Source organism: Mauremys reevesii, linkage group 7 (assembly GCF_016161935.1).
Source record: "Mauremys reevesii isolate NIE-2019 linkage group 7, ASM1616193v1, whole genome shotgun sequence".
Lineage (NCBI taxonomy): Eukaryota > Metazoa > Chordata > Testudines > Geoemydidae > Mauremys > Mauremys reevesii.
Genome location: NC_052629.1, coordinates 97,038,658 through 97,060,631, shown reverse-complemented (window position 1 = coordinate 97,060,631; position 21,974 = coordinate 97,038,658). Strand labels below are relative to the sequence as shown.

At 61.1% G+C, this 21,974-nt stretch overlaps 2 protein-coding genes across 3 annotated transcripts; both read left to right on the top strand.

Annotated features, from left to right (window-relative positions):
* The first annotated feature begins 1,484 nt into the window (after positions 1-1,484).
* LOC120369250 (FGF1 intracellular binding protein) lies at positions 1,485-8,042 on the top strand. Of its 2 annotated transcripts, none has more exons than XM_039482315.1 (11): positions 1,485-1,501; positions 2,622-2,801; positions 3,184-3,382; positions 3,786-3,912; positions 4,340-4,440; positions 4,872-5,005; positions 5,415-5,523; positions 5,818-5,881; positions 6,524-6,610; positions 7,233-7,330; positions 7,763-8,042. In XM_039482315.1, exons 2-11 carry the CDS (start codon positions 2,717-2,719, stop codon positions 7,830-7,832), a joined length of 1,074 nt encoding a protein of 357 aa, XP_039338249.1. In that variant the 5' UTR covers positions 1,485-1,501; positions 2,622-2,716; the 3' UTR covers positions 7,833-8,042. The 2 variants fall into 2 exon arrangements, with proteins under 2 accessions (XP_039338249.1, XP_039338248.1); XM_039482314.1 differs by lacking the exon at positions 1,485-1,501 and adding an exon at positions 1,577-1,778.
* Positions 8,043-10,435: 2,393 nt separating this feature from the next.
* EFEMP2 (EGF containing fibulin extracellular matrix protein 2) lies at positions 10,436-21,961 on the top strand. Its single transcript, XM_039547557.1, has 12 exons — positions 10,436-10,603; positions 13,512-13,599; positions 14,438-14,486; positions 15,332-15,568; positions 15,995-16,117; positions 16,211-16,327; positions 16,594-16,713; positions 17,247-17,366; positions 18,001-18,127; positions 19,382-19,577; positions 20,725-20,899; positions 21,665-21,961. Exons 2-11 carry the CDS (start codon positions 13,516-13,518, stop codon positions 20,884-20,886), a joined length of 1,335 nt encoding a protein of 444 aa, XP_039403491.1. The 5' UTR covers positions 10,436-10,603; positions 13,512-13,515; the 3' UTR covers positions 20,887-20,899; positions 21,665-21,961.
* Positions 21,962-21,974: the final 13 nt, after the last annotated feature.

The window sequence follows — 21,974 nt, the reverse complement described above, 5'->3', positions numbered from 1 at the left end:
ATGGCAGGAGCGAAGGGCTAGGCAGGTTGGGTGGGTAAAGGGGAGGAAGGGCTGGGGGCGAGGTGCTGGGTGTGTAGGAAGGAGGTGGGGGCAGGTGTTCAGTGGGGGGCAGGTCTCCCCCACGGGTGTATGTGCGGGGCTGAGTGCGCTGGGGGAGTACCGCCTGTCTGTGACCAGTGTGCACCGGTGACATTCTGGGGTTGTTATTGTAGGGTCATAAACCACTGACCTGAGGCCCTCCCTGAGCTGCACCTGGTAGGGCTGGGAGAAGGGGGAGGGAATTGATGGAGCCCTACAGGGGAAAGCGCCCCCTACCCCTTCCTTGCAACACAGCACTGCACTGGGGCCAGCAGCCACTCCCCCCCACCAGGCACCTGCCCCACTCCCTGTAGCACCCCTCCCATATTGGGGCCTGCTCTGACTGCCGGGGGAGAGCACGTCCTACTTCTCCCTAGCCCAGCTGTGCCCCCCCCCCATACACACACTGTTCTGAACAGGCGGGGAGGGGCTGCCAGGAATCCTGTCCCAGAGACAGGAAGGATGTTGGGCTACAATGGAAGAGGAGATACGGGGTGGGGGAGGAAGGAAGTGCTGTTAACCCTTCGGGCCCCAGGCAGGCCTGGGTAGGGAGAGGGGTGCTAAACCCCCCCCCACACACACACACAGGGACGCCAGGAAGGGGGCTGCTGTCTGGGAAGGGGCTAAGGGAAGAGGTGGAGGGCAGGGAGCAAAGGGGCTTTGAACCCAGGTCTCTGGGGCAGGGTGTTCTCTAGCAGGGAGGAGGTTGGGGGTGGAACGGGGGGGTGATACCTAGCAGGGAGAGGGCTGGGGGTTCAATAGCAGGAGGGGGGAATCTCTAGCAGGAAGTGGGGCTTGAACCCAGGAATCCAGAGGTCATTCCCTAGCAGGGAGCGGGGGTTGGGGAGTAGCTGGGCCATGGCTGGCAGATAGATCCAGATTCCTGCAATGCCAAGACTGGTGGGAACAAAGGGCCTTTGTGTTCCCGCTGGGACATGGGCGGGGGGGAGGGAAGCGAAGCTGGAACATGGGCACAAGGCAGGAAAGGGAGAGGTGGGAGGAGAGGCTGGGAGTGGGAGACCCCAACGCACCCCACTCAGGGTTATAGAATGTCCCCTCCCCGGGAGACCTCCAAGTGGGCAGGAACAGGGCTGGCCTAGGAGACCAGGAGAATCCAGCTCTGCAGAAAATGGGGGCGGGGGTGTTTCTTAGGGGTGTTCTCCCCTCGGATTCAGTGCTGACCCCAATGCCCCCAGCACAGTGCAGGGATTCTTACATAAACACCCCCCCGCGCCTCACCCCACGTGGCTGCATCTCAGCTCCCAGCCAGGGATCCCTCTAGAATGGAAGGGAAGTTGGCTGCAATTGAGCTGCTAAAGAGAAACCGGGGAGTCTGCCCTCTGCACAGCCTCAGAGGGGAGAAAGCTACACCCGAAATCCTCCCTGGAACTGCAGAGGACAAAGGAGACCCCGGAGACACCAGGTGCAGCCTGCAGAGGGGAGCACCGGGACCCCCTGCAATTTCCCTAATCCACGTTAAATCACAGGCTGGAGTAGCAGCAGATCCAGATCGGAGTCTGCTCCCCCGCCCCTCCTTCCAGAGCTCGGTACAGAACCCCGGCGTCCTGGCTCCGAGTTGCTCAGCCCCAGATGGCTCCGCCCCGTGCAGGGTGACGCGTGCAGCCATGCTGCTGCTGCGACCTGGAAGCAAACAGCTCCGGGGTCATATGGAAAGTGTCAGCTGGGGGACAGCTCCGCAGGTTCGTCTTTGTGCCCCACGGGGGGGGGGAGCTGGGAGCCAGGACTCCTGGGTTCTGTCCCCCGCCCTGGCAGGGGAGTGGGGTCTAGTGGTTAGAGCAGAGTGGGGCAGGGTGCCATGACTCTGGGGTTCATCCCCAGCTCTGGGAGAGGAGTGGGGGTGGGAGTCAGGACTCCTGGGTTCTGTCCCAGCTCTGGGAGGGGAGTAGGGACTAGTGGTTAACGCAGAGTGGGGCAGGGTGCCATGACTCTGGGGTTCATCCCCAGCTCTGGGAGAGGAGTGGGGGTGGGAGTCAGGACTCCTGGGTTCTGTCCCAGCTCTGGGAGGGGAGTAGGGACTAGTGGTTAATGCAGAGTGGGGCTGGGTGCCATGACTCTGGGGTTCATCCCCAGCTCTGGGAGGAGTGGGGGTGGGAGTCAGGACTCCTGGGTTCTGTCCCAGCTCTGGGAGGGGAGTAGGGACTAGTGGTTAATGCAGAGTGGGGCTGGGTGCCATGACTCTGGGGTTCATCCCCAGCTCTGGGAGAGAAGTGGGGGTGGGAGTCAGGACTCCTGGGTTCTGTCCCAGCTCTGGGAGGGGAGTAGGGACTAGTGGTTAACACAGAGTGGGGCAGGGTGCCATGACTCTGGGGTTCATCCCCAGCTCTGGGAGAGGAGTGGGGGTGGGAGTCAGGACTCCTGGGTTCTGTCCCAGCTCTGGGAGGGGAGTGCGTCTAGTAGAGCAGGGGGACTAGAGGCAGGACTCTCTGGCTTCTCAGTTACTGTATCAGGGGGTGGTCCCCATGGTGCGACTGTCCCCCTGCTCTACTAGACCCACCCCACTTTGCCCCCTTCTCTCCCCATAGGCTCCGTGTCTCTTCTCCGGAGGCCAGCAGGGGGCAGCTGGGAGTTGGGGTCCTGCTCCTGGAGCCTTGGTCGGGTTGAATTGGTGCCTTGGGCCATGACCAACGACTTGGACATCTTCGTGGGGAACACCACGCTGATCGATGAGGAGGTGTACCAGCTCTGGCTGGATGGGTACTCAGGTATGGGGGTTGGGGGGTGGGATGTCAGGATTCTGCCCCGGCCTGTGGGTGGAATTAGGGTCTTAGTGGGTTAGAGCAATGGGTGACTGGATGTCAGGACTTCAGGACTCTACCCCCAGCTCTGAGAGAAGAGTAACTCTGGATGTTCTTCCCCCCCCCCCCCCCCCAGCAACTCATCTGTGCCTCAGTTTACCCTGTCACTTTACTAATGCCAAGGAGGGAAATAGGATGCTTGTCCCATTGACCCTGTCCCCCGATAGCGAGTGGTGAGAGATGAGGTCTGGCCCACACACATTGATCTGACTTCTGAGCCTGTTCCCCTCCCAATGAGTGATGTGGTGTGGGGTTGACCCTGCTGACCTCAGGCCCTTCCCCCTCCCAGTGAGTGATGCAGTGAGCCTGCGGTTGCGCAGCGGGATCCTGGAGCAGACGGGGGCCACGGTGGACGTGCTGCAGAGCGACACCATGGATCACTACCGCACCTTCCACATGCTGGAGCGCCTGCTGCACACCCCCTCCAAGCTCATCCACCAGCTACACTTTCAGATCCCCCCCTCCCGCCAGGCCATGCTCATTGAAAGGTGAGGGGTATGGGGCTGGGAGAGGAGGGGGTTGGGCCCAAGGCTGGAGGGAGGCCAGATGGAGGCCAGGAGGCTGGGTGGGGAAGTGAAGGGGGCAAGGCCAGGAGGGAAGCAGGGAGGCTGGGGGTTGGGGAAGTTTGGCCCAAGGCTTGGGGGAAAGAAGGGAAGAGGAAACTGGGCCTGAGGCTGGGGGGAAAAGCTGGTCCCAAGTTCGGGGAGGGAGGAAGCCCAGCCCATGGCTGAATGGGGGAGGGGAAGCTGGGCCAAGGTTGGGTGGTGGGTGTGTGTCTGAGGTCCCACTGGGGGAGTCTGAGGCTCTGGGGGCACAGGGGTGTCTGAAGCACCAGAGGGGCAGAGAGGGGGCAGCTGAGGTGCCCTCTGTCACCCACTCCTGCGGCGGCAGGTACTATGCCTTTGACGAGGCCTTCGTGCGTGAGGTGCTGGGCAAGAAGCTCTCCAAGGGCACCAAGAAGGACCTAGATGACGTCAGCACCAAGACAGGCATCACCCTCAAGAGCTGCCGTCGCCAGGTATGGTTCAGCCCGGGGCTCCCATGAGCCTCTGGGGCAGCAGTTACCATTAGACCCAAACTGGCAGCTCTATGAGTCTCTATCAGGTCACGGGCCAGGGGTTCCCATGAGCCTGTAGGGCAGCAGCTACCCTCAGGCCCTGAGCCGGCAGCTCCCATGAGCCTCTCGGGCAGCAGCCTGGCAGAACATGGGCTAGGGACTCCCATGAGTCTCTGGAGCATCAGGACACAGGCTGGGGATTCCCATGAGCCTCCTATACCATGACACCTATCTGGACCCTTGGTAGGGGATTCCCAGGATCCTCGGGGGCAGTGTCTCCTATCAGGCCCCAGGGTGGGGGCTGGCTCAGGGTGGGGGGAATGGGATATGGGGCCCTTCCCCTCTAGGGCTCTGACTCTCTCCCCCCCCCCACTGGTGTCCTCCTCAGTTTGACAACTTCAAGCGGGTGTTTAAGGTGGTGGAGGAGATGCGGGGGTCCTTGGTGGAGAACATCCAGCAGCACTTCCTGCTGTCAGACCGGCTAGCCAGGTAACAGGTCGGGGGTACCAGTGGGGCATACCATGATGTAGCTCTGCCCCTAGAGTGTCTCTCTGGGTTGGCTTGACCCCTCCTACACTACACAGAGCCCTCTGCTGGGCTAAGGCTCCCTGGAGCAGTGAGGCTGGAAATAACATCCCCTTAGGATGCCTGAGGCCCTGGGGCAGCTCCCTCTAAGCAATCGGCTCAGGCTCTCTGCACAGTCAAGCAGAAACGATCACATGACTCCAGGATCTGGAACCCTGGGCTCGAGCCTGAAACCCTTGGACCGTCAGCTGGGCCTGCTCAGCACAGACCTGAGCTGCTCTAAGCCACCCTTTCAGATCTGGGTCAGTGTTTGGATGGGAGACAGTGGGGCAGGAGGTAGGGACAGAGGAATTTTCTGATTCAGTGTACGACACCCTCCCCTACCTCACCCCCAGGGACTATGCTGCCATCGTCTTCTTCGCAAACAGCCGCTTCGAGACAGGCAAGAAGAAGCTGCAGTTCCTGACCTTTGAGGATTTCGCTTACTGTGCAGAGCAGATGATCCAGAACTGGACACTGGGAGCCGTGGGTGAGAGTGGGGACCCTCTGCTTGGGAGGAAATGGGGCAAATCGGAGCCCCTAGAGAGCTGTGCCTGGACAGCTCCTGGCACAGTCATTAAAAACCACCCGGTGGTGCTACGGGGACCTGCAATGTCATCTTACTCCATGGGTGTGTGTGTGGGGGGAGGCGACATCACACGTAGCTCAGCCTGGCTCTGCGGGGTTGTGCCGTGGGGAATGCATCAGCTGGACTTCCCCTGGAACTGGGAGCTACCCACTGTGGTCCCAGACTTATTCCCGCCTCTGTGTAACCAGCCCCCACGCCTCAGCCCAGAGGTGGCTGCAAATCAGTGCTGAGTTACGGATCCCTGTATAAACAGCCCCGCCACCCACCCCCACCCCAAAGCCTTCTCCCATTGTCCACCTGCTCCCCCCAGACTCCAATGTGGACGATATGGATGTGGATCTGGATAAGGAATTCCTGCAGGAACTCAAGGAGCTCAAGGTGCTGATCACTGATAAGGATCTGCTTGATCTGCATAAGAGGTACAGGCCTGATGTGGGCAGGGCTGGGAGCCAGGACTCCTGGGTTCTAATCCCAGTTCTGGGAGGGGAGCGGGCTCTAGTGAGTTAGAGTGGGGGGGGCTGGAAGCCAGGACTCCTGGGTTCTTTTCCCCATGTGGCCTGTGTTGTAGTGCGTGTGGTGGAGCTGGGAGAAGTAGCATTTTGGGGGGTGTCTGTCCTGTCCATATGTGATGCCGTTTCTTGGCCCCAGGCCTGGGGAGAGCTGGCAGCAGGCGAACCCCTGGTGTGGGGCCTGACCTCTCTGTCCCTCTGCAGCCTGGTGTGCACGTCACTGCGCGGGAAGATCTCGGTGTACAACGAGATGGAGGCCAACTTCAAGGTGTGTCCTGGGGCCAGGGGTGGAGGACAAGGAGGGAGTAATGGGAATGTGGAGGGGGGATTCCCCCCTCCTGGTTCAAGAAGCCCCCTTCAGTGGCCAGGCTTCTGAGTGGTGCCCCCTGTTGGCACCACCTATCAATGCGTTTCCTCTGCGTTACCTGATCACATGGATCCCCCGTGTGCCAGTGAAGGGCTGGAGCCCACGGCCTGGCTTGCCTGGTGCCGCAGCCGCCTGCTCTGGACTCCCTGAACCCCCCACCTCCATCTGCACCTGCCATGCCTGAGGCACCCACCAGAGGGGGATTCTGAGTCAGGCTGCCTGGCCCCATTAGCCTTCTGGGTTCTGAATGCCTGGGGGCACTGGGACCATGGACACCCTCCCCTCAGATCCATCCTCCTCTCCTTTTGGGGTGTCCCCAGGAGCCAGCTCCACCCTCGGCCCCTACCCCTCTCCCAGCTTGGAACTGGGAGGCAGGATTCCTGGGTTCTCTCCCCTGCTCAGTCACCAACTCACTGAGCGATGCCGGTGAGTCCCTTCCCCTGTGTGTGAATTGGGGGGTAGGGGGTGGTGGTTTGTAACTGCACAGATCCCTGAGGCGTGAGGGCCCCCGTGACTCTCTGGTGACCTGTCTGGGCCCCGCAGAACCTGTCACGGGCACTGGTCAATATGGCCTCCAAGCTGATCCACACCAAGGACGTGCGCGACTTCTTCATCGACCTAGTGGAAAAGGTACCACCCTGCATGCATTCCCTCCCATCCCATTCCCTTCCCACCCCCGCAGGTCATGGCCCCCCACACCTGGTCACAGGGGGCTTCACTTACTGGTGGACATACCCCTCCCATACACTGCCCCATACATACCAACCCCATCTCCTCCCCCCCCACACACATTGACTTCTCAGATTCTCCACCGCCAGGATTTAATGTCTGTGGGTGAATTGGGGATGGCGTGGCACTCCTGGATGCCCCCGAAGCCAGCCCCCGGAACACATGCTGCCCCGCATGCTTAGGAAGTGAGAGGGAAGAGGGAGATTTGACCTTCATGGCCTGATCACCCCCCAGCTTCCATGCTGGTGGGGCAGGAGGTTGGTTAGTGCCCAGGACGGGAAGGGGGGCTAATCTGGGGACTCTGGCCCTTTGGGAACTGGGCTGAGACCCATCAGCTCACCCCGCATGGGGAATTATAGACTTGGAGGGGCACCTAGAGGGGAAATGCCCCAGGTCCCATTTCCCTGCCCCCCCCCGAGCCAGCCAGTCCCAATTCCCAGCAAGCAGGGGGTGAGGGTGAGGTTGTGGGGTGTTGCCCCCAGAACCCAGGCTGTCTCTGACTCTTTTTCCCCCTTCTCCCCAGTTCATTGAGCCCTGCAAGTCAGATAAATGGACCTTGAACGACCTCCGTCTCTTCCTGACGCAGTACATGACATCTGCTCACACCTTGGATGCCTTCCGGTAGGTGCCGCCCACCAGGGACGTGGGGGCTGCTACCGCCAAAATCACTGCACACAGACTCTTCCGGTCCTAAACTCGAGGGTAGCGTTGATGGCAGCTGTTAACCAGCAGCCCCACCCCAGAGCCAGCTGCATCTGAGCACCAGGTGAGGGATCCCTTTATAAACAGCCTCTGCTCCCCACCCCAGAGCCAGCTGCATCTGAGCACCACGTGAGGGATCCCTTTATAAACAGCCTCTGCTCCCCACTCCAGAGAAGGCTGCATCTCAGCACCAGATGACAGAGCCCCTTATATGTAGCCCCATACCCCACCCCAGAACAGCTGCATATCAGCTCCAGGCGAGGGGTCCCTGTATAAACAGCCTCCATGCCCCACCCCAGAGACGGACGCATCTCAGTGCTATCATCTGACATCCCAGTTCTTTACCCGCAGGCACCAGGCTCTCTGGGATCGGTACATGAGCACCACCAAATCCTGCCTGCTTAAGATGTACCACGACTGACAAGCAGGGGGAGCCCTGACTGTTTTAAATGCCCTGCTCTGCCGGATCTCTGTGCCCGTATTCTGTTTACCTGGGCTGCATCTTGGGAGCTCTGATGTGAAGCCTCCGCCACTTCCCCAGGGCCGTGCGCTGCCTCCCCCAAGATTCCCTCTCTCCATCTTCGGAGTTTTAGCTCATTTTGGAAAATAAATGGAAGAGCCATTTGTTGGATTTGAGTTTTTGTTAGGGTTCGTTCAAAGCACGGGCCTGGCCTGGTAGCCCCACTGCCACCAGCCCCCAATCGGAGCCAGCCCAGTATCCCTACTACCGACATCCTGTCGATCAAAGCCAGGGCCTGGCCTGGTATCCCCACCCTACCCCCAATCAGAGCCACGGGCCCGGCCAGGTATCCCCACCACCAACACCCCCCTGGATTGGAGCTGCAGCGCCAGCCCGGTTTCGCCTGCCCCGTCCTTCGACGTCGGTGGGCGGAGCCATTTCCAGGAGTTGCTGCCTCCCCATGGTCACAATTCAGCTCCTTCCAGGACTCATCTTTGAGGTGACCCATGCTACAGGGAAACTGCGAGGTGTGTGTGTGTGTGGGGGGGCTCCCTCAGCTCTACGCATGGCTTTGGGAGAAACACAGACCCTGGAGCTGAACAAACCTAATGAGATCGCACCCCGCACACCGCTACATCCCTGCATACAGCTCGTGGGGAGCCCAGGAGTGGGCTAGCAGGGAGCTGTGAGCCAGGATTGAGGGGCCCTGGCAGAACTGTGGGGGGGAGCCTAGGGCTGGGCTAGCAGGGGGCTATGGGCCAGGATTGAGGGGCCCTGGCAGAACTGTGGGGGGGGGAGCCTAGGGCTGGGCTAGCAGGGGGCTATGGGCCAGGATTGAGGGCCACAGCTGTGTTATTGATTCTATTTACCATAATTTACTCTAAAATTTAAATAGGAAATGAAGGGCCAAAGTCTTGAGGGAGCACCCTGGGGGCAGGGGATACATGTTGGCGGAAGTCTGTGTGGGATAGAACCCAGGAGTCCTGATTCCCATTCCCCCTCCCCCCGCCACATGTCTCTGTTCTCCAGACGACCCTGCCCAGGGGCCCAGTGCCAGCTCAGACAGAACACCTGAGCCTCCGTGCAGCTAATCCCTTCCCCAGGGGGCTGCTCTGTCTGCGCCTCCCCATTCCTGAGTGAGTCCCTGGGGGCACCATACCATACCGCTGCCCCGCCCCAGCTCCCAGAGCTCCGCGTAGAACTCTGGGGTTCTAGCCCAACTCGGGGAGGGGGTCTAGTGATTAGAGTGGGGGGGCTGGGAGCCAGGACTCCTAGGTTCTGTTCCCAGCTCTGGGAGGAGAGTGGGGTTTGGGGGGTTAGGGCAGGGGGAGGGCTGGGAGCCAGACCCTCCAGAACAGGTCTGAAGTTCCATCGGGGGGCGGGGGGGGGGAGCCACAGTCTCGTGCCTGGGCTCCAGCCTGGCATGCATGTATCCAACCTGGATCCATAGATCTTCAGGCCAGAAGGGACCATGAGAGCAGCTAGTCTGGCCCAGGCCAGAGAATGTCACCCCCGTGCTGAGCCCAGCTGGACTGAAGTGTCTTCCCGAAGGTAGCCAGGCTGGACCTGGAGACCTGTGGCTGTTTGGTCCCAGGGTTAATTAACCTCTGGGTTAAAAACAATGTCGCACTTCTCCGGCTTTAACACTGGGGAAGGCTATCGGGGTGTCCACACCTCTGCTGGGGGGGCTCTGGGCTCTTTCCCCCCCTCCCCCCGAGGAACTCACTAGCCACTTGTGTAAGTCAGCAAAGGTCACCGGCTGGGGGGCAGGACAGCAAACGGCCTTACCCCTCTCAGGGGTGCTGCTGAGTGGCCGGGGGGTAAATGCACAGACACAGAACCCCCATCCCCTGCTGAGGTGGGGCATGCCGAGGGAGGGCAAATGTGCCTTGGGATTAACAGTCGCCACTCCCTGGGATGGGGTGGAGGTTGGGGGCAGGGAGATGGATGGGAAGGGGACAGAGGTGGAGATGAGTGGTGGGGGTTCCATGGGGGTGGCAGGTTGTGGAGGCAGGGATTTCCAGGGAGAGGCAGGAGTGTGTGGAGGGGGGAGTGGAAGGAGGCTGGGGACCAGGGTGTTGATGGGTGGGTGGGTGTCTGGGGTGAGCAAAAGAGAACAGTGCTGGGGCAGAGGAGTCTAGGGTTGATGGGGGTGAGGGTGGAGTGGTTGGGGTCTTAGGGGCAGGAGGGTGGAGCGGGGCGGTGGGGAGGAGGGGGTGATGGGGCTGGAGTGGATGGGGGCTGGGGTGGAGCGGTGGGGGGCTGCGTGGGGGGGGAGGTGATGGTGTGGAGGGGTGGGGGACTGGGGCAGAGGCTGAAGGGGGGCGAGGGTGGAGGTGGTGGGGTGGAGGGGGGCTGGGGCTGCATAGGGGCGGGGGTGGAGGTGATGGGATGGAGGGGGCTGGGGCAGGGGCTGCATAGGGGCGGGGTGGAGGGGAGGACTGGGGCCGGGGCTGCAGGGGGCGCAGTCTCGCAGCTGGCCGGCCCGGGGCGCGCGGCGCCGGCTGTAAGTGGATCCAGGTGCGGGGCGGGTCCCGCTGGCCCGGGGCCAGGAATTCGGGGCAGGGGGGCCGGGGGGAGCCAGCGCGTCTCTCCCAGAGAGCCTCGGCCGCCAGCGCCCGCTCCGTGTGCGCCCGCCCGGCCGTGGAGGATCGGGGCAGACCGTCCTGCCCGGGGGGCGCAGACCGGACCCCCCCGGCCTGAGCACGGGGGCGGGGGGCCGATCCCGGACGGTAAGTGGGGCCGGAGGGGATCGAGCCGAGCAGGGGTCAGTGGGGGCTCCCTGGGAGCGGACCGGGCCGTGTATGGCTCGAGCCCGGCGGTGGGGGTCCCGAGGGGCGTTATCCTTAAAAGCAGGAAAACACCCAGGGCCGCCCTGCGCCCCAGACTCCTGGGAATCCCCCTTTGTATCCGTGGCACCAGCACCGCGATTGGCAGCGATTTGGGGGGGGGTCCTAACGGGACGGGCTGGGATCGGTGCTGGGTCAGCGGGACCCCGCCAGGTCAGACCTCTCCCCAAGGCCCAGATAAGCCATTTGTGACCCACTGACCCCTAGCGGGGGGGGGGGGAAGGGAGAGTACCCCTAACGGAGCCAGCTCAGAGATGGGGAGGTAAGATTTTTGGCTGGACCAAAGTTTAGACTGCCCCCCTTCCCCCACCTCATCACCTAATTGCCTGCCCCCCACCTGGCCGAACCCTACACTGCCTGATTTCTCCCTCCCCACCACCAGGCTCCTTCCCTGATCCCTTCCCCCCTTATGCTCCCCACACCATCTGCCCTCCCCCTGCTGGGATCCTTCCCCAATTCCCCTCCCCCCTCCCCACTGCTGGGATCCTGCCCCAATTCTCCCCCCGCCAGCCAGCACTCCCCACGACTCCTGTTTCCCTTGCCTGTCTGATCCCTGCCCCAGCCTACATTTCCCATGGCACTCACCTCCTTCACTGCCAGGATCCCTCCTCTGCCCTGTGATCCCCATACTGCTGCCTCCCCCATGGCTGGGATCCCTCTCTGATCTGTGCCCTGGTCTACAATCCCCACAGTGCCCTCCTCCCTCCCTGCCAGGGATCCTGTTGTCAGGATCCCTCCCCCGCCCTGCACTCCCCACACCATCTGCCTCCCACTGCTGGGATCCTTCCCCAATTCCCCTCCCCCCATCTCATGTTCTCCACACACCCCACCTCCCCCACTGCTGGGATCCCTCACAGTCCATTCCTCCCCCCCCCCCCCGCACTCCCTGTCTCCTCCACTGCTGGGATCCCAGCCTGTGCTCCTTACACCTCTCACCTCCTGCCCCTCCAGGCTGGGATCCCCCGCAGCCTGCACTCCCTACACTGCCTGCCTGCCTCCCCCACTGCTGGGATCCGTCCCAGTCCATCCCCTCGCAGCCTGCCTCCCTTGCTGTCAGGGTCTCTCCCTGATCCCTACCCCACCACCTATGTCCAGCTCTCTCAGAAAAGCCCCTCTGGAGACAAGTCTCAGGAGATCCTGCCCTTTGTGGGATCCCCTTCTGATTGGCTGTCCTCCCCAATGCTGTGCCCCCTGGGGAAGAGCAACCAATCAGAGCTTGTGCAGGAGACAGGCAGGGCTCTTCTCTCGCCCATCTTCTTCCAGCAGCAGGACAGAGTTTTGGGGTAGGGGAGAGGAGAGTAGGAAGAGTCCAGCAGCGCAGCTCCAGTCTGTCCCCTCCCTTCCTTGCAATACCAGGCCTTGGGGCAACAGCCGGAGAGTGGGGTCCAGAGTGGCTGTGGGTGGGGGAGGTGTCATTTTGTACACTCCTCTAGGGCACACCCATGTTCCCTAACATGTGCTCTGGCTGGCTGGGAGAGGCCGCAGGGCTCCAGGCCCTGGAGACTAATTATAGACCCGGCCAGACATAAATATTAACACTGCTGGGTCAGTAAGAAGGCTCCTGCCAGGCTGTGCATTGGAACCATCCACACATACTTTCTGCTATGTACTTTGGGGGGAGCATCTCCACTTTACTCCCCTCCATCGCCTAAGGATGCCCCTTCCCCCTGATCCCACTGCCAACACCAATACCCTGTCCCCCACCATGCTACAATGTTCCTGCCCAGCCTTGGGATATCCTGGCTCCCCACAGCTCTGATTTGCTGATGGCTGCTCTGGGGTCCCTTCCTCCCACAAATTGGGTTGGCCAGGGGGCTTTGGGTTCCAGAAGGTCTGGGAGGTGGGTGGGTGGCTATTCATAGCCAGGGAGAGGCTATAATTAGTCCAGACTTGACCAGAGCTCCTGCCTCAGGAGAGGAGTTGATAGACTCCCTTAGCCTCTGTTTGGATAGTGCCCCTCAATCCAGACCCATAGTCCCCTGCCCTCCCAGCCCTGGGCTCCGCGCTCCCCCACCGCTCATCCGATCCCACTCAATCCAGACTCATAGTCCCTTGCCCTCCCAGTCCTGGGCTCCCTCCCCTCCACCCCGCTCAGCTGATCCCCCTCACTCCAGACCTGTGGTCCCCCTGCCATCCCAGCCATTGAGGCCTAGTCTGGCAATGCCTGTTTGGCTGGATTATAATGGGGACTCAATGCTGAGACCCTCCAACTCGTGACATGCCCTCACTTTGAACCTAGCTGTGAAACCTCCAAGGGATCCAGAACTCCAAGGATCTCTGCCATTGGGGTGTTGGGGGAGGCCCAGTGGGAAGGGCAAGATACAATGTATGGAGAGGGGCTGCCATTCAGGGTTGGTCCCCGCTCCTCCCTCATCACCCTCCAAATGGGGCTGGATGGACTCTGAGAGTGGTCTGAATGCTCTGAGCCAGAGTGTCCCCACCAAACTCTTTGGCTTTGAATCTGCTGGGTGCTGGGATACTGGGAGGGGGAGGAGATGGCGGGGGAAGCCTCAGCTTGCAGGGAGAGGGATCCATGTTCCATATGTTCCAGGGCACTGTGGGGTGCGCTCGGCCCCATGGCAGGTGCAGGGACAGGATCCCTGTGCCCAAGGGGACTTGCCTTCATTCGCAGCAGTACAGAGGCAATGACACATAGTGGGGATACCAGGCCATTGGTCAGATCCAATTGAGAGGGGTTTCTAATTACCTGTCTGGGGGTTGTTGGTCCAGTCTGAGGGGCACAGGCAGGACTGTGGGCAAGTGACACTAACCCCTGCCTTACCCCTGGCAGGACCATGTGGCCCGTCTCCTGCCTGCTGCTGGCAGCGCTGGTGGGCGCGGCACTTGCACAGGAGCTGGAGGAACCTGATAGCTACACGGTAAGAATCTGCCAGCGCCACCCACCCTGCACATGTCCTCTGGGGTGGAGCGGGTGGGCTGTTTATACAGGGTCCCTTGCCCCATGCTGAGATGCAGCTGCCTCTGGGGTGGGGCATGGGGACTGTGTATACAGGGGTCCCTCAGCAAAACTCCAGTATATTGGAGGGGGTCCCATCCTTAGTGCCCCTGAGATACCCTGGAATAACAAACTGGGCTGCACAGCCCCACTGCTCACAAACTGAGACACTAACGCTGTTGGATTAACTAGCGGTCGCTCTCTTCGGAGCTTCTCTCAAACAAGCTCGTCGCATCCACCAGGGCTCCTTGCATCCCTCTATTCCTCGCCCCTGGGTGCCACCGTCCCCATCCCTCCTCTCTATTTCAGTGGCTTCCTGCAACACCCCCCCACCCCAATTTCTCTCCCCACCAGAGGTGCTTTGTGCCCCCTCCTCTCCCCACCATTATGATTTGTCTCGTGTGGGAGATAAATTCAATCAGCATGTTACCATATTAAATCTATGGAGTTTTGTGTGCGTGTGCATGCTGCCCCCTGCTGGAGAGGATGAGACCTGCTCTGTGTCCGTCCGTCCCTGCTGCCCTACTCCCAGGTGGGGTCTGTGCAGGGCCCGATCAGTTTTCCCTTAGCAGCCTGATTGCCTGATCTGGCCTCGGACACCTGGGTTCCTCTCCTGACCCTGCAGGGCCCATTAATGCTTTCAAGGACAATGGGATACTGTTGGTTCAGCCCTTTGATTTATTCACTCCTAATATTGGGGGGGGCTGTTTCCCACTCCCTGTGGACCCCCAACTGTAACCGTCTCCCTCTCTTACCCCTAGGAATGCACAGACGGATACCAGTGGGACTCAGACACACAGCACTGCAAAGGTGTGGGGAGTGGTTGAAGATGGGGGGCTGAGAGCCAGGACTCCTGGGCTCTATCCCAGCGCTGGGAGGGGAGTGGGGCCAGTGGGTTAGAACAGGGCAGGGCCGCCCGGCGGGGGGCGGGAGTGGGGCAATTTGCCCCGGGCCCCGCAGGGGCCCCCACGAGAGTTTTTCGGGCGCCCTGGAGCGGGGTCCTTCACTTGCTATGGAGGCCCCGGAAAACTCTCACGGGGCCTGGGTCCCCAGAGCTTCTTCCACTCCAGGTCTTCGGCGGCGGGGGGTCCTTCCGCTCTGGGGTGGAAGGACCCCCCACCGCCGAATTACCGCCAAAGTGAGACCCGCTGCCAAAGTGCAGCCCGGTCTTCGGCGGTAATTCGGCGGTGGGGGGTCCTTCCATTCCGGGACCCACCGCCAAAGGGGACCCCCCGCCGCTGAATTACTGCCAAAGACCGGGCTGCACTTCGGCGGCGGGTCCCGCTTCGGTGGTAATTCGGCTGCAGGGAGCCACCGCCGCGGGTCTTCGGGGCCCTTTGGTGGCGGGTCCTGGAACAGAAGGACCCCCCACTGCCAAATTACCACCGAAGCGGGGGCCCCCCACCGCCGAAGACCCCAGGCCCCTGGAATCCTCTGGGTGGCCCTGGAGCAGGGGGAGGGGACTGGGAGCCAGGACTCCTGGGTTCTACCCCAGGGCTGGGAGGAGAGTGGGGCCAGTGGGTTAGAGCAGGGGGAGGGGGCTGAGAGCCAGGACTCCTGGGTTCTACCCCAGGGCTGGGAGGGGAGCAGGCTGTAGTGAGCCCTTGGGAGGAAGGGTTTGGACTCCTGCGTTCTTACCCTGGGCCTGTCCCCAGACGTGAACGAGTGTGAGACCATCCCCGAGGCCTGCAAGGGGGAGATGAAATGCATCAATCACTATGGCGGGTACCTGTGCCTGCCACGCTCAGCCTCCGTCATCAATGACGTGCACTCGGAGAATGCCGCGCCCCCCAGTGCCCCTCGGCCCCGGCCTCCCCGACCCTCACTCACCGCCTCCCGTCACAACGCCTGCCCCCAGGGCTATGAGCCTGATGGGCATGGCTCCTGCCTGGGTGAGTACACAGGGAGTGGCTGGGGGGAAGAGGGGCAAGGGGGCATGGCTGGGGGAGGGGGCACGGTGGGGAGGACAGACGGGGGCACGGCTGGGAGAGGGGTGGGGGAAATGGCTGGGGGAAGACAGGTGGGGGCATGGCTGGGGGAGGAGCAGGCGAAGGCACGGCTTGGGGGAGGAGGGAATGGTGGGGAGGACAGGCAGGGGGAACAGCCTCAGGTGCGTGGGGAGCACAAGGCACACTGGGAGGGAGGCGATTGGTATCACTGTGGGTTAGGGAGCTGCTTCCCCCCAAGCAGAGGCTGGTGATTCTATGGGGCAGATAACTCCTGTCCAGGACACCCATGGGGCCTGATCCCTGGCACCACCGGCTTGGCGGGGTGTCTTCCCTGGCTAACCCCACATGTCCTGTTGCTGCCCCCTGCAGACGTGGACGAGTGTGAGTACGAGCTGCATGACTGCCAGCCCAGCCAGGAGTGCATCAACACGGCCGGCGCCTTCCACTGCAAGTGCCCCGACGGCTACCGCAAGATTGGCTCTGAGTGTGTGGGTGAGTCGGCACCGGCCACCGGGGGCGCCATGCTGCAGGGAGCGGGGCTGGGGCGGAGGATGTGAGTTTAACCCCTTCTCTCCTGTGTGGCAGACATCGACGAGTGTCGGTACCGGTACTGCCAGCATCGCTGCGTCAACTCCCCAGGCTCCTTCTCCTGCCAGTGTGAGCCAGGCTTCCAGCTGGCCAGCAACAACCGCTCCTGTGTGGGTAAGGGACCTGCCCTGCCAGAGGGACAATGGGGGCTGGGAGCCAGGACTCCTGGGTTCTATCCCAGCTGTGGCAGGAGAGTGGGGTCTAGTGGTTAGAGTGGGGGGGGGGGGCTGGGACTCAGGGCTCCTGGGTTTTATTCCTGTTCCCATTTGCATCACCTGGTGAATGTTTAAACGCTGTTATACACCACTGTGCCCCACTCCAGAAGCAGTTGCATCCTGGTGCTGGGCTTGTTGGGATCTCACACTGTGCTTTCCTTGCAGATGTGAATGAGTGTGAGATGGGGGCGCCGTGTGGGCAGCGCTGTTTCAACACCTATGGCACCTTCATCTGCCGCTGCAACCAGGGCTATGAGCTCGACCGCGACGGCTTCACCTGCAATGGTAGGTGAGCCTGGCCCCTGCTCCTAGCCCAGCCCCCAATCCTAGCCTTCCCCTGCTTTTAGCATGCCCCAGGCCTAGCTCCTCCCATAGCTGTAGCCCCTCCCTTTTCTAGCCCCATGTTGTTGTATATCAGCTACCACCCTTTTATCTCACTCCTGTTCAGTTCCTCCAAAATTTTAACCCTTCCCATTTCCCTTATCCCTTCCCCGCTGACAATTCCTCCCCTCATGTCTCCAATTCTAGCTCCTCCTCCTCCATTCTGCTCCTCCCACTTTCCCATGTTCCCTCCCCATATTCCATTTAGCCCCTCCCCTTTGCTTTGCTCCGCCCACCTGCCCATTCCCTTGCCTTGGGGACCTTCTTAGCTCCTCCCCCTGCTCTTTTCCCACCGATTGGCTATGAGGGGTGGTAAGGGGGAATCTCTAGTGAGGCTGATGGGCACAGACAAATCCTGTGGTTCCTGGAGCGGGGGCAGGGATGGACTAGGAGATGAAGGGAGCCCGGCCCTCTCACACCTTGCTTCCCCCCATCAGATATTGATGAGTGCAGTTACTCCAGCTACCTGTGCCAGTTCCAGTGCATCAATGAGCCAGGGAGATTCTCCTGCGACTGCCCCCAGGGCTACCAGCTCCTGGGCACCCGCCTCTGCCAAGGTACCAGTGCTGGGAGGGGCTTCCACCACCGAGCTACTTCCTCCCCACGACACTCCACCCACCCCAGCTGGCCCCATCCCTGAGCAGCCCCTGCTGCCCTAAAGAAATCCCAGAACCCCTGCAAGAGCCATTGAAAGGGGGTGGCTTGGCATCACAGGGGGCTGTAGGTTGGGGTTGAGGGCCACGGCAGAGCTGTGTGAAACGCATTCTGGGTTTTCCCCCTTCTCTGAGCCAGTCATCCCAGGAGAGAGGCCAAGATCTGAACAGATCCCTGTTGGGACCCCAGAGCATCCTGCCTCCAGTGGTGGGGGGTCTACTGGCTAGGAATGGGCAGGGACTCAGGGTTCCTGGGTTCTATTCCAGGCTCTGCTACTCACCTTGGAAAAGTTCCTGCCTCGCCTGGTGCCTCAGTTTCCCCTCTTGCCCCATGTCTATTCAGACTGAGGGCTCTTTGGGGCAGAGATTGTCACTGTGTGTCTGTGCAGTGCCTGGCACAGTGGGAGCCTTGATCTTGATCTGGAGGTTGTCCTGTGTGGTGGCCGGCCCAGTGGGGTCTGTGCAGCACCTGGCACAATGGGAGCCCCGATCTCGATGGGGGTCTGACTCCAGTTACCCCAGTCTCTCCCCACCACAGACATTAACGAGTGTGAGACGGGCGCCCACCAATGCACCGAGGCCCAGAGCTGCATCAATTTCCATGGGGGCTATCGCTGCGTGGAGAAGAACCGCTGCCTGGAGCCCTACGTGCAGGTGTCTGACAAGTGAGTCTGGGTGGGGACTGGGTAGTTTCCCTTAGCTAAGCAGGGTTGTCCCTGGATGGAGACTCATAAGGAACCACCAATGTGGCACTAGGAGGTGCCGTGCTGCAGGGTCAGGGGGCTCAGTAGGGGGCGCTCTCCCCTTGCACTCAGTACTGGCCCCAGTGCTGTGCTTAGTAATGCCTCATTTTCCAGTAGCTGAGGGATGAGTGTTCTGACAAAATACAGGATGACCAAGTGTCGGGTTTTTGACCAGAACACCTGGTCAAAAAGGGACCCTAACGGCGCAGGGCCATTAAAGGTCCAGTCGGGGGTGCTGCAGATCTAATGCAGGCTACTCCCTACCTGTCCTGGCACCGCATTGCACCTCAGAAGCAGCCAGCAGGTCCGGCTTCTAGGCAGGGGGGCCACGGGGCTCCGTGCGCTACCCCCGCCCCAACTCTGCACTCCCACTGGCCGGGAACCGGAGTTGGGGGGGGCAGTGCCTCCTGCCCACTAGTGCCGGACCTGCTGGCTGCTTCCGGGCACGCACAACGTGGTGTGAGGACGGGCAGGCAGCCTGCCTTAGCCCCGCTGACCAGGAGCAGCCCAAGGTAAGCCTGTGCCCCCGCCCCCTGTCCCAATGCTGAGCCCCCCCCCAACCCAGAGCCCCCTCCTGCACCCAAAGCCTTCATCCCCGGCCCCACCCCAGAGCCTGCACCCTCAACTCAGCGCCTGTACCTCCCTGCACCCCAGCCTTGAGCGCCCCCCCAAACCTGAAGCCCCCTCCTGAACCTCAAATCCCTCACCCCTGTCCCAAGCCCTCATGCCCTGCTTCAACCCACTGACCCCTCCTACATTCCAAATCCCTCGGCCCTGGCCCCACCCCAGAGCCCACATCCCAACCCCCTGCCTCAACCCACAGCCCCCTCCCACATTCCAAATTTCTCGGCCCCACCCTCCAGCCTGGAGCCTCCTCCTGCACCCCAAACCCCTCATTCCCCAGCCCCACCCCAGAGCCTGCACCCCAAGCCCCTGCCCCAGCAAAAGTGAGGGAGGCTGGGAGAGAGCGGGCCACTGGGGGGAGGCAGGGGGGAATGTTGTGAGTAGGGGCGGGGCCTCAGGGAAGGGGCGGGGCTAGGGTGTTCTTTTTTGTGCGATTAGAAAGTTGGCAACCCTACCGAAATACCCAATTCTAAGCAGTTGGAAAGTCAGTGAGAGACCCAGGGATGGACCCCAGATGTCCTGCCCCACACTAACTTTGTCCCCCCCTCACAGCCGCTGTCTGTGCCCTACCACGAACCCTCTGTGCCGGGAGCAACCCTCGTCCATCGTGCACCGTTACATGAGTATCACAGCTGACCGGACCGTCCCTTCCGACGTCTTCCAGATCCAGGCCACCAGCGTCTACCCCGGAGCCTACAATGCCTTCCAGATCCGCTCTGGCAATGAGCAGGGGGAGTTCTACATCCGGGTGAGTGGGAGGAGAGCAGGAGGGGGGGCTCTGGACAGGACAGACCACCGTAGAAGGCAGGACTTCCTCTTTTAACCAAATTACCAATAGTGGGGGGGCTGCTACCAGGACTTTCTGGTTTGCTCGTAGTACCAGGCAGTGGGCATGTCCTGCTTATCCAGAAACCCAGACAGTAGGGCCTGAGCTCCTCCTTGAGGGCGGGACATTCTGAATTGCTCATAGCACCAGCCAGTGGGTGCTTCCCTGAAGGCAGGACTTCCTGCATTAGTCTAAACCCAGCCAACCAAAGAAGCAGCAGCTGTTTCATGGGGTGGAAGTAAGGGGGAGCAGACAGAGCCCCTGGGATGAGGGGTTACAGGGAATCCCTGAACTAGAGGGGGTGGAGGGATGCCAGGCACACTGGTGGGGGCAATGTGCTTGGGCAACAGAAGCTATGGATGCCCCCTAGTTATTACTGGGGGTAGTAGGGGGCTGTAGGAAACAGGCAGAAGATGAGTAGGAACTTGCAGGGGAGAAGTCTGAGCAGGAGGCAAAGGGGGTGAAGTGTGGAGGGCACTTTTCCTTTGCCTCCTTGGGCCGGAGGGGATTCCCTCCAGCCCGCATGCGCTGGAGCCAGTCCACTGGATGGCGCTAGTGAGGGGCAGGGCTAGAGCCAGGGGTGGGGCAGGTTTTAAACAGTATTTAGATGCCTAATGCTCTTGATTTCCAGGGGAGTTAGGTGCCTAAACACCTTTTTAAAAATCTGGCCTTATTCTGCTGCCCACTTCTGCTGTGACAGGAAAGTGGGGGCTGTGGCTGATCAGCTCCACAATGTCAGGGCCAGGGCTAGGCACCCAGGGCTGAACCCCTGGGCTTGGGGGGCGGGTCGGATCAGGAAATAAGATCAGCAGAAAACCAGGCCCCTTTGGGATGTCACTGGTGCCCCCTACAGCTGGCAACAGCTTCCTCTGCTGCTCTCTCACTGGGGCCACACCTTGACTTGGGTCAGCAACAAAGTGGGCACCGCTTTAGTTACACTGAAATATGATTTGGTTGGGTCAGCACCCCCTGGAGGGGGAAAGGCCCCATGTCCCCTTCCCCACCACCCCCAAATGGGGCCATATGGGAGCCAGCGCCCCTTGCACTAACTCATCTGCTCTCTTGGCAGCAAATCAATAACATCAGTGCGATGCTGGTTCTGGCCCGGCCTGTCACAGGGCCCCGGGAATACGTGCTGGACCTGGAGATGGTGACTATGAACTCACTCATGAGCTACCGCTCCAGCTCGGTGCTGCGCCTCACCATCTTCGTGGGAGCCTATTCCTTCTAGTGCCCCAGCCTGGGTAAGACAGGGCTAGTTTGTGGAGGTGGGGATGAGTGGGAGGGTCCCTGAGTAGCAATGGAGACCTCCCTAAATGAGCCCCATTATCTCTGCTCCCTGCCCCTTCAGACCTTCCCAGACCAAGAAAGATTGCACCTAACTCTGGGGCATGTCCGCTCTGAGAAGCCAGGAGAACAGGCCCCAGCTGGAAACCCCGGCGGGCGAGTTGCCCCCACAGAAAGTCCCGAGGGGGCTAGATCCTGGTCTCTCTGTCCCGCAGACAAAGGCCAATCCAAGCCAATGCCAGACACTCAGCCTGGAACTGAGGGGTGGATGTTTATCAGGGAGAGGGATTTGCCCTGGGAACAACTGACCTGGGGGGGGCGCGAGGGGAGAAACTCTGCTGCTCAGGGGCTTCCACTGCAGCTGGGCTGTATCCTTCCAGCTCAACCACCAGACATGGGCTGCATGCTGGGGTTGCTGTGAGGACATGCTCCAGCACCTGGGAAAGGAGCTGAGCTGAGGGCCATTTGCCCCAGTGTTCTGGCCGATGCCAGTGGCTCTGGGGGGAGGTGTACAAACTGTGCAGGGTGGGGGCAGATTGTCTCACCCAGCTGTGTGTGGGCTGGGATCAGAAGTGTCCTGTCTGGCTGTAAAAGCAAGGAATCCCAGAGCAGGTGGAGCGTGTGTGCGTGCGACACACACCCTGCCTCCTCCTTTCCCTAGGGGCTGAAGCAACAAAAAGCAAGATCCCAGGCCCCAATGTTGCTGTTTTCTGCCCCTGCAGGTTGGCACCGGTCCAAAGGGGACAGTGCAGCTGGACCCAGCTTCAGCTCACCGGCTCTGGAGAGACATCAGTGGGGTACGGGACCCCAGCTGCCACACTGGAAACTGACATGCAGCTGGGCCCAAACCTCCCATCCCTCCAGCCTGCTCCTGGGCTCTGCCGCTCCCTGGCTGGAGGCCCCCGAGCTGGGCTCCTGCACAGACCAGAGGTGGGATTTGGGCTGACTGTTCCACTTTTTGGTTTGAAAAATGGAAAATTTCAGTAAAAGCACCAAGACCAAACCCAGAATAAGGCAAAGCAGGTTGAGTTG